Source organism: Mytilus galloprovincialis, chromosome 4 (assembly GCF_965363235.1).
Source record: "Mytilus galloprovincialis chromosome 4, xbMytGall1.hap1.1, whole genome shotgun sequence".
Lineage (NCBI taxonomy): Eukaryota > Metazoa > Mollusca > Bivalvia > Mytilida > Mytilidae > Mytilus > Mytilus galloprovincialis.
In genome coordinates this window covers 19,651,374-19,666,212 of record NC_134841.1, presented here as the reverse complement: position 1 = coordinate 19,666,212, position 14,839 = coordinate 19,651,374, and the positions used below count along the sequence as shown (strand labels likewise).

Here is a 14,839-nt window from a genome sequence, read left to right as displayed (position 1 = left end):
GATATACATATTGGTTTATTATAGTTCGATCAGCCAATAGAAAGAAGTAGGAAGTAGATGTTCCATAGGTAATTTACCCAGGTGCATACTACAGGTATATACACTTTTGGTTTTTGGCATGATAAAAGTTAAACAGGTATTATATTATTTCTGTAAGCATTCTCATTGTTTTTATTTATTACACTACAATGAATATATTTAAAACTTTAGAAAAGAGATGTGTAAATAGTGTGTTTTTTATATCATTATTATTAATAATTGTGTTTGGCTTTTAACTAGCTTTCAGTACCTGCTAGTACTCTCAAATCGTACTTTCGTGTTAATACAATTTGCAATGCATTTTTGTTATCAACTGTTAAACTTTATTTATTTGTATCACTCTTTCAAAATTTTTAATAGTTCCTTCCTTCCTTTGATAAGTGTTTGGTGAGACGATATGTTTTCACTTCTAATTTTGTACTAGTATGAACAAAACAAATATTAATTTTGTAATATATTGAAGCCAAGATGGTCGAGTGGTCTAGCGCGCGGGGGACAGTGCAGGTGGAAGCCAAGATGGTCGAGTGGTCTAGCGCGCGGGGGACAGTGCAGGTGATTTGTTGTCTAATTAGCATGAGTTCGAATCTCGGCGAGGAAGAACAAAAAATTTGCAAAAGCAAATTTTACAGATCTTACATTGTTGGGTTGATGTTAGTATGTTTGTATAATATATATATATATATATTCTATTTGTATATCTTTGTACGTTATTTTCTTTGGCGGTATTTTGTCGAAGGTTATGGTTCTGATATTGTTTAACATATAACCTCCTTGTTTTATTAATTGTGTAGTTACATTGTGTCATAGATCAGATTTATTTGTTCAGTGTATATTCATAAAAAAGTAAAATCACAAAAATACTTAACTCCGAGGAAAATTCAAAACGGAAAGTCCCTAATCAAATGGCAAAATCAAATGACAAAAAACATCAAACAGGGCCGTAACTACCTATGAGGCAGGAGAGGCAACTGCCTCCCCTGAAATTTCTACACCATTTTTTTTTTGGAAGTAATAAAATGAAATATGTACACGAATAACTTGAATTTATATTATAAACAACACAAGTTTAGTTTTAACAGTGTTATCATGATACATGTACGTGATATATCTGTCATTTTCCGGATTTTTGATCGAAAGTTAACCGTGTCAGCAAGGATTTGTATAATACCAAGGATACAAATCCTTGGTTTCAGTATAGTTTTATTTATTTTTTCGTGTGGCCGTCTGTCTGTTATTCAGTATATATTCGTACGAGAACACATATATATGAATCTTTGCTTTCGACAATTTTGCATAAAATTTTTAACTATTCACATTCATTTAGGGGCTCAATTAAGCAGAGGAAGTTCCCTTCGTATTGTGAATCTTTTATGATATCGGAAATTCGTTACCGGCTGAATCAGCTGTTGTATCGGGTTTTTTTAACGTCACCCGATTGTACGAGAACATTATGGTCAATGCCTTAGTAGTTAAACACTCCCATTCTTTGTAGCAGGGACTTTCTATACTAAGTATATACTTAGAATAGAAAGTCCCTGGTTGTAGTTATATATACATGTCTGTTCAGCTTACAACGATATTGAAATTCAAGGTCCTCGATAAAAAAAAAGTCTTGCGTTCTTTATGATCTTGATTTATATGTTTTTTTAAAACTTACCAGTTTGATTTCTAACAAAATTATCTTTAAATACAGATAATAATTGTTTTCATAAAAATTGCTTCCAGGATCCAGCAAAACTGATGTGTTTCTTAAAGTAAGGAAATCGAAGTCATTTCACTGAGAGAGAAAAATCGGCGGTCACAATGTATTTAATGTTAATAATTATAGGTCATCAAGACGAGGCCTTGGTTTACCCCGAACAGCAATCTCAGGCTCAGACAGCTTGTTTTTGCATAAAAATTGCTTCCAGGTTCAAACAATACTGATGTTACTAAAAGTAAGGAAATCGAAGGAATACGGGTTATTTTTAGCCATTTTACCGAGAAGAAAAAATCGGCCGGGAGGGGGCGGGCTGTGCCCCAAACCCCCTTCCTCAATCGGCGGCCCCCAAACCCCTGCCTCCCCTGAATTCGAACCGTAGTTACGGCCCTGTCAAACGAATGGACAACAACTGTCATATTCCTGACTTGGTACAGGCATTTTCAAATGTAGAAAATGGTGGATTGAACCTGGTTTTATAGCGCTAATTTAAGTGTTTGTCAAATGAATGTCATTTTTGCAGGACCAGTAGATTTGGAGCCAGACCAGTAGAGTTTTCAGTCCACTGGTCCGGCTGACCAGTACACAAAAAAAGCTTAAATTCGACCCTTGCCGCTAAACCTTTCACTTGTACGACAGTCGCATCAAATTCCATTACATTGACAACGATGCGTGAACATAATGTCACAAATAGGGATACAACAACAATATGAACCCCACCAAAATCTGGGGGTGGTTCCAGGTGCTCTCCATATGTGGCATCCGTCGGGGCGTATGCTATTTGTGCCTTTTTTTCAAATGTTCATTCTTTCATTTGCGCCGATTTTATATTTGCTCTAATTGCATTTACAGTTTAACACAGATGAGCAAATACTTGTACATGTACTATACCATGAAGGTATATAAATAAAATTTGAAGAATGCATCACTAGCTGTTTTTTTACAGAGAGTGTCGTAAGGATACACCAGTTTTACCACGCTATCCACCTCATATCTGGGCAGCTGCACCCGTTAATAACTGCAAGAGGACAAATAAAGGTCCAGAATCTTAATTCCCATTACAACGAACAATAATATTCGCACCACCCGAACATATGTTTTTTTATGGAGGTTATCAAGAAAATTCAGGCCGTTACGTATGTTAAAATGAGAACTCTAGAAATGCCCGCATCAGTACTAAGCCAGAGAAAGAAAAGATAGACTTCGTTATTGACAATTACGACAAATATAGAAGGAACAATATATTAGATGTGTTGCATATAAATACTCGGCATGAAAAGATTTATGATTTTAATGTATTCAGTTTTTATGGATTTGAATGTTATCAACAGATTTTTTATTCGTCAGAGGGCTTGTATCTGAGGTTTTTACTTCTTGATTTTAAAGTATTTAAACTAAGTGCTTTTGAATTGACTTACCTTGCTCTTAAATCCTACTTCCACCTCCCCATTGTGAGCAGGCCTAAGGACAACAGTTATATACATGTTATGATTGACAATTCATAACATGTGTACAACTGGCTGACGGAAGCGGTCTATAATGATAAATAAGAAATAACATTCATCTATAATTCTACCTGTAACAAAAATCGGCGCAAATGAAACAAAAAATCGGTGCAATTGAAAGAAAAAAACGACGCAAATTAATTGCAGATCGGCGCAAATGCAAAACGCCGACCCGTCGTGTTGCTCATGTTATTACAAAGCTCTAAATAGTCTAACTAGATAGGTCACAATGGTGAAAAGGGAAGGGGATTGTAGTTAAGGTAGCACTCCACAGTTAGAAAATAAAATTAGAAATGAGCCACAAAATGTCTTATCATCTCCTATTCCTGGATTTCTAATACATTAACCTAACTGTTTGTGTTGTACATGTGCATATGTATGTAATCAGTATATTCCATAGATTTGATTTTCAAAAGGTGAAAAATAATTCCTTTTCTGTGTATCCATGGCAACATTCTGCATTTATCAGTGGCGGATGCAGGAATTTTCGAAAGGGGGGGTGCTAGCCCAGGGCAAAGGGGGGGTGCAGGGGGGGTGCAAACATATGTCCCGATTCAAATGCATTGATCGGCCAAAATAAAGGGGGGGTGCGGACCCCCGGAACCCCCCCTCTGGATCCGCCACTGTTTATTTACCATAAAATATTGCAAAAAGGGGGGGGTGAACATTTCACATATTCCCCCCAAAATTTGGATCAAACTAGAATTTCAATGCCTTTGAGTGATACCTTTTTAGAAACTGTTGACATAAATCTTCCTAATGATCAAATTAAAAATGGATGTCTTTTGCCTCATTTTTTCGTAAAATCTAATCACAAAGTTCGTGCGACGAAAAGTTGGAAAAAACATTACAATAATTGCTGGACCAATGTATGGTATGGACATGCAAATACGGACTGTCATACAGAAAACAGCCTATATTACATACATTACATAATCTTGATGTTCATATTAACCCAATACGAAGGCTATTTTAGTACTCAGCTATCCAAAAAAAATTATTGCACACTAGCTATCACATTTAAAAAATCCACAGGGGCCAAAATGCGAAACTACACATCTAACTGTGTTCTAAGCGACACGTACATGAAGGTCATAAATCAATTTCTTGAATGAAATCAAATCTTTAGCTACTTATGACTGCCGTAGGAGGTCGACCGGAATTTTTAACGAGAATTTCTTGGCATGACGGTATTCCGTAATGGTCAACCAACTCGTGATGGCGTCCGTTTTTTTGGTAATATGTCTTTTGATTGAGTTAAGCAATTTCAATTGATATATTTAAACTGTATCTTTCTATGGTGTGATGTAATACTATTGTTTCACGTTCGGTGAAGGCTGGTACATATTAAAACGTTTGAAACCCCTGCATTTTTTTGCACCTGTCTCAAGTCAGGAACCTTATTTTCAGTAATTGTCGTGTGTTTATGTGGTTCATAAGTGAATTTCGTTCTTCGTTGTTTCTATACAGAGTAGACCGTTGGTTTTTCGGTTTGACTGGGTGTACACTAGTCAATCAGAGGCTTTCTATAGCTTGCTGTTGGGTGTGAACCACGGCTCCGTGTTGAAGGCCGTAGTTTTACCTATAATGGTTTACTTTTACAAATTGTGATTTGGATGGAGAGTTGTCTCATTGGCACTCATACACTTCTTCTTCTTCTATTCAACAGTAATTTTATAACTAGTAGTCTCTATTTGATAATTGAGATGCACAAATCAAATTACTGCAAGATACACGAATATTTAGACATGATGTAAAAACCAATGATGGAAAATAATACAATTCATATTTGAGTATTAGAATAAAAATACGCAGAATTATTGACAACTTCATGAACAAAAGTGATCTTAAAAGAATAATAACATTAACGGTACCAATATTCCTGCACCAAATGCGCATTTCGACAATACATGTCTCTTCAGTGATGCTCGTGGCCAAAATATTTGAAATCCAAAGTTTATATAAAAGATGAAGAGCTATAATTCAAAAGGTCCAAAAAGTATAGCCAAATCCGTGAAAGGAATCAGAGCTTTGCATGAGGGAGATACATTCCTTAATTTATAATAATTTCTAACATATTGTAACAGCAATTTTATATAACACAAAAATCCGTATTTTCATGCCAGTACCGAAGTACTGGCTACTGGGCTGGTGATACCCTCGGGTACTAGCAGTCCACCAGCAGAGGCATCGACCCAGTGATAGTAATAACATTAACAGTACCAATTTTCCTGCACCAGATGCGCATTTCGACAATACATGTCTCTTCAGTGATGCTCGTAACTTTATCCATATATGGTTTATCTATGGTCCATATATGTTCGAAACTACAATCTTTCTACTATTCTAAATCAATGTATATGAGTGTAAATTTATAATCTTTGACTCATACACAGACAACAATAACAGTAAAAGACCATGCTTAAAACGTTATCAAAGGTACCAGGATTATAATTCAACACAAGACCCACCAGTGACGCTCAGACCAAAATAATTATAAAGCCAAACAAGCACAAAGCCGAAGAGCACTAAGGACTCAAAATTCCAAAAAGTTGTGCCAAATACGGCTAAGGTAATCTATTCCTGGGACAAGAAAATCCTTAGTTTTTCGAAAAATTCAAAGTCCTGTAAACAGAAAACCTATAAAATTCATGCGCGAAGCTACGTTTACATCAAAACGGCCGGGCGTCCACTTGAATTTTGAAAATAAAACAAATAATTGACATAGAATAAGAAAAATTGGTCAAAAGCACATCAGCCTTGTGCTTCTTTTTTCAATGGATTGTAATTTTGAATAAAAAGGGACTAAATTTAATCAAATAGATCATTTAATATATTTGTTCGTATCTTTTGTAAAAGTCTGAATCTACTATGAATTCTACGCACTTTTCTTATATTTAAATCAATTCACTATCTGCTCAGATTCGATATGCTGTTTGTATTTTTGTCGAGCCTGTGATTTATGTCCCAAAAGCGAGACAAAGCGGCGTCAATATTTAGGTTCCAAATGTGAATAAAATCTTTTGATGGACTCTCCGTGAAATTTTACGAAAGTTGGACAGAAACTGTTTATGATCAAAAGAGTATTCAGAGCAATATAATAATGCAATTATATCTTTAGTTTTCCCACATTTTAAGGACAAAATGTATTTCTTTCTGCAAATAATAAGTGGTCGCTGTTTGGGCTTACATTTTGTTATTTCTCAATTACATTAACTACTTGTCGAACCTTCATCGAATTTTATGAAAATGCCGGAAAAGCTTTTTCTATGACTAATGTCTAAAGCTAAAATTTTGAAAGCATTTGTTTTCGCTCATTTTTCTGTTCTTTTCTGATAGAAAGAGAGCCGGACTCTTCTTTACGCAATTATTTGTTTTACATTCTCAATTTATAAACCTTCATAGATTGTCGTGAAATGTACCAGATCAAGAAAAAATATCAAAAGAAAATTTTAGATTTTTTTTAAATCCCTTTAAAGGAATGATAAATTGATTCACTTTTTGTGGGAAGAAATCCAAGGTGTTCCAGAATTTTTTGATATTGCACCTTTTAAAAATATTTTTTTGTGTTCATTAAAAGGTGCTTTTGTCGATTGTATGCTCACTCACGGCACCCTTTAAACTTATTTAAAAGTAATATTGGTTTGGAAGTTTTCTCTAAAACCAATGACCATTTGGCTAGCTTCCAGTTTAACACGATGAATAAGTTAACATATTACAAAATTTAACCAAAACAAATAGATATAGGAAGATGTAGTGTGAGTGCCAATGAGACAACTCTCCATCCAAATAACAATTTTAAAAAAGTAAACCATTATAGGTCAATGTACGGCCTTCATCACGGAGCCTTGGCTCACACCAAACAACAAGCTATAAAGGGCCCCAAAATTGGGCGATATCTTTTTGCGCCAAAAATTAACTCATTTGCGCCACAAATTAATTTCGCCAATACTTCTTTTGCGCAACCTAATTTTCAAAACTATAGGTATCATTTGCGCCAATGAAACAATCATCCTAATAAAATTATCCCGCTTTCTGGCTCGTAACACAATACAAAGTCATCATCTTTGTTTAACAACACCAATATCATCCAATATTCTGTGAAATTCTGCTTGACTTTTAGGTTACAGCCGGATGCAGTTTTATTCTCTCCATATACATTGACTGACGCACATATTTTAAATCTTTCTTTTCTAAATTTTCTTCTTCAATTTTGAAGAGCTCTGAATTTTTTTATTTTTGAAGGTGTCTCTGGCAACATATCGGTTGCTTTTCTTTTGCACGTTCTCAAAATTTGACGTTCTTATTTCTGGACTTTTGTTTCATGACATATAATAATTGTACACGATTCATCTGTGAATAACCTAGCACAACACGACTTAACTGTACATCTCCACCTTATTTCTCCAGTTTTCCTTAACTGTTACATCTCCACCTTATTTCTCCAGTTTTCTGTACAAATGCCTGACGGAATTTTGTGTTCTTCAACAATGATGACCGGTTTTTCCTCTATCAGACTCTATTTTCTTGAATAGTATATCAAACACTCTTGACTCGTGAAAAAAATATTCTATTACTAAACAATTTATTTTTTGGCAAGTTTTCTTAAATTTGATGAGTGTTCAATAAAATCTTAAGTGGAAATTTTAATAATAGTACATGTATGATATAGGTAAAACATGTACAGGTATGATATAAGTAAAAAATATTACAGGTAAATGTGGCGCAATTTCATTTCATTTATTGGCGCAATTAATACCATCAAAATAAAAGAGAGTGGTGCAATTAATACCTTTTCAAAACTGCAATTGGCGCAAATTTATTCTGCCCCCAAAATTACTAGTGTAAAACCTTTCAAACGGGAAAACTAACGGTCTAATCTATATAAAATTAAAAAAAACGACAAACGACAAACACGTGTAACTTACATAAACAAACGACAACTACTGTACATGTACATCAGATTCCTGACTTAGGACAGGTGCAAACATTTGCAGCGGGATTAAACGTTTAAATGGATCCAAACCTTCTCCCCTTTTCTGAAACAATAGCATAAATAAACCATTTAGATTCAAAAGTATGTTGCTATCAATGATTATTTACTGACAGGAATCATTATGGTATCTCATTCTCGATAGCTTTTAGGGGCTTTGTCCCTTTCGAACCCACTACCCGCAGGTGCTTCAACATTGAGCGGTTGGCACCTCTCATATCCCTCGCCAAGGTTTGGGCGTACACGTAAAAATCACCCAACTACGCCACTGAAAATGACCATATAATTGATATTCATGTCAACACCGAAGTGCTGACTACTGGGCTGGTAAATCGAGATCTGGCTAAGTTATTAACCAATAATTATAACAACATTTTTCCGTTATTATATAATCCTTTGTTTTATTTTCATTGATAAGTAACAAGAAGGTCTAAGTACTTTTTTTTGTCACACACATCGTCTCGTGTTTCCTATACATATAATACTAGTAAATATATTAAGGTCAAGTGCACATTGACTATATAAGTAATATAAAATGGTTTTTCTACTTTTATAAATATACAGTATTTGATTTGCCTTTAAATATTCACTCAGCACTCTTAGCCCACCAATAGAAATATCGAATAAAATTAAACGAGGAAGTCTAGTTTGTATACATTTAACTATTGTAGGTAATCCACAACTGATTCACTTAGGGTTTAAATATCAACTAGAACACAGGTATGTGAATTTTTATATTCCGATTTATAAAATAACGGGTTACAACGATGAAATTAACTGCTTCGCGATGTATTTTTAAGTTAATACAGGAACATATAGTTAATAGTAGCTTTTAATGGTCATACATGTAGTATCAGAGGAGATGGACTAATGGCTGAGGTAGGGGTGGGTCCCCTCATGAAAATATATGTACGGTTAATGCATATACTTTTCACATGTTCTGCTCTTAACGTTTCCTAGCTTGCCCCCTATCAAAATCTCGGATACGTGTCTGATTATTATACATGTAGTATAAATACATCTATATTTATATATGTAAAGTCATGTACATGTACATTACATGTATATGTATGTGCACTTTAAAATAAAAAGTTAGTCAGTGTTGGAAATTATGTCAATAGAATACACACCATCATTTATTATTGTAAACAATTTAGAATTTAATCATGATGTGATGGGTTGATGGAAAATATAGATATAAGAAGCCAATGAGACAACTCTCTCATTCTCTCCAAGTCACAATTAGCAAAAAGTAAACCATTAAAAGTCAAACTACCGCCTTCAACACAGATCCTCGTTTCACATCGAACAGATAGCTATAAAGGGCCCCAAAGATGACTAGTGTAACACCATTCAAACCGGAAAGCCAACGTTCTAATCTCAATAAAAAAAATAAAACGAGAAACGAGAAACACTTATGAACCACATCAACAAACGACAATCATTGAGCAACAATACCAATTTATACAAATAAACGATTATACCCTAAATTGGCCAAAAGATATGTAAAAGCACAAGTTATATTCCCAATGCCAAACTATAGTATGAATATTTGTCTTTTCTAACCTAAAGTTCTCTGCATTTTCATTTCTAAAATTGATTAATAACAAATGTCCAACATGGTTTTATTCTAAAATGGCAAACTTAAATGAAGGTGGAGATAAACATTTTTATTCCAACAAACAATTCATGGTGACTGACACCAGTAAGATGTTTTATATCTTTATTGACAGTATATCAAATGGTTTTTTGATTTTCACTATTACATATAATATGCTAAAAACTACGATAATTAGTCCTCAGTTTCATCTGCAAAATAATTCCTTCGTTATATCAAGAAAAACACATTCAGTTGTTGCTTTGAATCATTCGTAAAACTATCAATACAAATTAATAGTGTCACTCGGCATCTTACAAGGCAGCCCTAGGCCCAACTTTGTGTTCACTTGTTAATATATACGCGTACAAGCTAAGACAGATTTACATTTAACAAAGGTGGGATAATACATAAGGACATCTGGGCTGTTTCATACATTTACCATACCGTGTATGGCAAATGAGTCGATTTCTACAGTTTGTGTATCAGGTTTTGTGATTTTTTTTAACAGTTTGTTAAGTTTTATGTGTATTTGACATCGTGTTCACCTAATCTTCAAAATCATAAACCAACTGACCTTCTGCTGTTGTTTTTTATTTGGTCGGGTTGTTGTCTCTTTGACACATTCCCCATTTCCATTCTCAATTTTATTTCATTATTTAATGAAAAACTTGCATGAAAGTCAACATTATACTATTATTTTTTTTTGTGCATTAATCAGACAATAAAGTTTTGAAAAGAGATTGTTTAGTCAGTTTATGTCAATTGAGATATACTACACACAAACCCTGTCCAAAAATAGTAGCAATGCTCTTCAACTTCGTACTTTATTTGGCCTTTTTAACTTTTTTGGATTTGAGCTGTCACTGATGAGTCTTTTGTAGACGAAACGCGCGTCTGGCGTATATACAGAATTTAGTCCTGCTATCTATTATGAGTTTATTTAAGCAGTTACTTTTACTTTAAAATCAAATTAAAGTAGCGATCCATAGACCTGTGAATGCAAATTGCTGTACAGGGCAAAGTTCTTTGTTTATAATATCTGAATAAATTCATATATTAATTTTGCACTTCTACGCGAATGCGTGAATTAAGAAACGGAAGAAAACGTTTACGAATTTGTAAACCAGACCAGGAAGTCGAACTTTATACTTATATTGATTTTAGGTTGTGAGTCTATAAAATAGAGAGCAACTGAGTTCGATTGCTAGTACTTTTATTTGTTATAAATTATGCATCTATACTGGTTTTTGAAGTTTTCAGTATGTTAAATGTATATTTTTCTATTTCAGTTAAAAGGAATCAATGACAGACAATAAATATGCATGAACTGCCCTTGTTCGCAGTACTCCTTCTGTTTGTACCATTTGTGTCAGGTCAGTGTTCGGATCAAACCCTCACCAACATTGATATGTCCAACCGAGGTATAACGGAAATCGACGAGTCATTGTTCGCAAACTGTAACCCACAAGCAATAAGTATTGATATGTCTGGAAACCAAATAACACATATAAATGCAACTTCTTTTTCATCCTATGACGGGGGACTTAGTCAGAAGTATATTCCTTTGTTTTACCAACTGAAAACATTAAATTTAGATGATAACCAAATTAGCTCAATAGACCATGATGCTTTTAAATACACAAAAGTTCTGGAGACACTGAAAATGAATAACAATCAGCTCCGGTCATTAGAAGCTGAGGTCTTTGAACCTATTGGCGACACATTGGTCACCTTGGAGTTGTCACATAATGAAATATCATCCATTGGTAGTTCGATGTTTGGTACCAACCTAAAAAAACTTCGTCATGTTGACCTTTCATACAATAAAATGACATATATGGAAGCATGGCCGTATATTCCACCTTCTATCATAAGATTTGATCTTAGTCATAACGACGTGAATGAATTCAAAAATAATCTGAATTGGACATATGACCTACAGGAACCTTATCATGCTTACGTTGATTTAAGATACAATAAATTTGCCAGATGGGACGATGAGTGGTTCAGGAGATACCAAAAACCAGGCGGTGATTTCGTGGGGGACTTTGTTACCTATCGGCTGGACATTACAAACAACAACTGGACATGCGATTGTCATATGCACTACATGGCATCAAAGATTCAGGACTCGTTTTATAGGTATGCAGAATCAGAACTTTTACATGTTGAATGTGGAAATCCGCCCAACCTTAGTGGACAACGTCTCATGAACGTAGACCTGAACGAGTTTAATTGTGACGTAGCAAACTGTTCATTTGGATGCACGTGTACAAATATATCCGAAACTCAAATATTACAAGTAGATTGTATGAATGGAAACTTATATAAGCTACCAATGAAACTACCAGACATTCCAGACAGAACCATAACGTTAGATGTTTCTAATAACAGTATTTGGAAAATAGACCCAAGACCATATGTTGACAAACTCGTGAAACTTAATGTAGCAAATAATATACTTGTGTTTATCGATCAAGAGACTGTCAAAAATATGACGCAGTCAAAGTTGTCAATGAACATATCGAATAATAATCTCAAGTTTTTGCCAAACTCTATTCAAAATGTGCAATCTATTTCCATTTATAACAATCCATTTATGTGTGACTGTAATATGACATGGATGAAAGGATGGCTTGAACTGGATTCTATAGTAGAACCGGATAAGTCCGTTACATGTCAAACAAAAGAAGGAGACGTCCATAAGATAATTGACGTTACAGAAAGCCTACTCGACTGTAATTATGATACTGAAATCGGTTTGGCAGTTGGTTTTGGTATTCTGTTAATTCTGGTCGTGATAGGGATCGTTTGGGCTAAGCGTTGTCCATATGAGACAAAAGTTCTCGTTTTTAAGTTTTTTAGAATCCATCCCAGTGATAAATATAAGATTGACGAAGAAGTGAAATCGTACGATGCCTACATCTCATTTGATGATGATAACATACACATACGACAATGGGTGACAAGAAAACTGAAGAAACGTTTAGAGGAGAAGAAACAAGAACTATTTATACCGGTCATTCACGCGACATTGGGCGAAGATAGAGCAGATCAGATTGTCAGATCTATGGAAAACAGTAAAAGAGTGATTATTATACTTTCAGACAAATATGATGAAAATGAATGGAGTGTTTTTGAATGTCAGCAGGCGGAAATGCTGAATCCTAATGAAGGAAGAATTATATTCATTAAATATCATCCTGAAGCTGAAGACATGGTAAAAAAAGAACCATGGAAATCCCGTGTAAAGGATAGAAAAGTTTTAGCAATAGGCGAAAAATCTAGTGAACATCGATGGTTTTGGGACAAACTTAAATATGAACTTCCGGTAAAATAATTATTCATTAACGATATTACATAAAACAAATTCTAGTCATTGTGCAGCCGTCGCGACATCAAAGTATGATCTCAGTCGTAAGATCGTTACATCGGATAAAAATTCGCGTCGTCATGGAGGCTCTGCATCAGATCTCTGTGCCGAAGCGTCTGGTGTTCTTTATTGTAAAGAAGAACAATGTCATCATAAATGTACAAACTTGACATATTTGAGATAATTATACATTGTTTATGGTGGTCAGAAGAACGTGTTATTTTAAAGGTGTTCATTGAACTGTATTGTCAGTGATATGTACAGTGTATTGTGTTGATATTATGTGTATGCAATTAAAATGTTTTATTCCAATTATAATACTCCATTTATTGTAACCAACCTCTTCCTTTTAAGAGGGAGAGACAATATAATGATACGCAAAATCTTAAAACAAATAAATGCATTCATTGTAAACTGTTCAAATTGGATATAGTAGGTAAAAAATTAATAAGAAAAGCACTAGTCATAGTTGGTTTCGCAATTTAAGTAGACAATTCTGTTTTTCGTTGACTCGAGTAGGTTATATTGTAAGCGAAAATGTCATGAAGTTATAAGAATTCATCAAGGATAATTGGATTATAACTTAGAAAGCAATACACTAGTCTCGTCTATTTGCGATTCAGCAGTGACGTTCAATCGAAACAGTTGGACGTTGAATAAGACTTATTTCCGGATTTGTACTATTATGAGTAACACGACGGGTGCAACAAGCAGGAGTTCTATTTATACTAATTTTGGAGCGTATGAGATCTTCCCAAGTTTGGGTGGGGTTCGTACTGCTTAGTCTTTAGTTTTCTATGCAGTGTTTTGTGTACTGTTGTTTGTTTATTTGTCTTTGGTTTTTTTTAGCCATGGCGTTGTCAAGTTTTTTTTTTCGACTGATGAGTTTTAATCTCTCCTGGTATCTTTTGCCTCTTTTGAAGAGCATATAAATTTAAAATTTTGAAAAGTTGTGCTCATAACGGCTTAGGCAATATATGTATTGGATTTGAACATGTAATTGATATTCCATGTGAACACTTAAGTACTGACTACTTGACTGGTATTACCCTCATGTACATATTCCATGTCAACACTTAAGTACTGACTACTTGACTGGTATTACCCTCATGTACATATTCCATGTCAACACTTAAGTACTGACTACTTGACTGGTATTACCCTCATGTACATATTCCATGTCAACACTTAAGTACTGACTACTTGACTGGTATTACCCTCATGTACAAAACATCCAGCATTGATACTCGTTGAGGAAATAAAGGTTTGTTAAAATAAGCTGGGAAGGTGACAAATTTTTTTCAAATAAAACTTGTGCGTATATAATAATTTGACTGACTCGACATTGTAGATCAGGATGTTTTGTTGAAATAAAATGAGGGACTATGCTTAGTGCAATAATTATGAATTATATTAAAATATCGCAATATGGCGTTACGGAAATATTCAATGAATACCCCGAATAGAGACTTTTTTGTAATCCGTAAACATGTTTGAAGAGACACTCAATGCATGTTGAGAGCGAGCTATACCTAGTATACAAATTAAGAAAATCTATATTAGAACGTCTTCTCGTTATTTTATAATTTTTTTACCATGTCGTAGACAGTTTTAATTCGATCGGATTCGA

General features: G+C 34.3%; 1 protein-coding gene and 1 long non-coding RNA gene across 2 annotated transcripts; both read left to right on the top strand.

The window, feature by feature from the left end:
* LOC143071571 (uncharacterized) lies at positions 1 to 3,036 on the top strand. Its single transcript, XR_012976919.1, has 2 exons — positions 1 to 136; positions 2,685 to 3,036. It is a non-coding gene; the product is annotated as an uncharacterized LOC143071571 (long non-coding RNA).
* Positions 3,037 to 8,850: 5,814 nt separating this feature from the next.
* Positions 8,851 to 13,521, top strand: LOC143071570 (protein toll-like). The gene is made up of 2 exons (XM_076245959.1): positions 8,851 to 8,956; positions 11,126 to 13,521. Exon 2 carries the CDS (start codon positions 11,155 to 11,157, stop codon positions 13,174 to 13,176), a length of 2,022 nt encoding a protein of 673 aa, XP_076102074.1. The 5' UTR covers positions 8,851 to 8,956; positions 11,126 to 11,154; the 3' UTR covers positions 13,177 to 13,521.
* Positions 13,522 to 14,839: the final 1,318 nt, after the last annotated feature.

What these genes read in the sequence shown, in the direction of transcription:
- LOC143071570 (XM_076245959.1), top strand. Translation starts at nt 11,155, where the DNA reads ATGCATGAACTGCCCTTGTTCGCAGTACTCCTTCTGTTTGTACCATTT.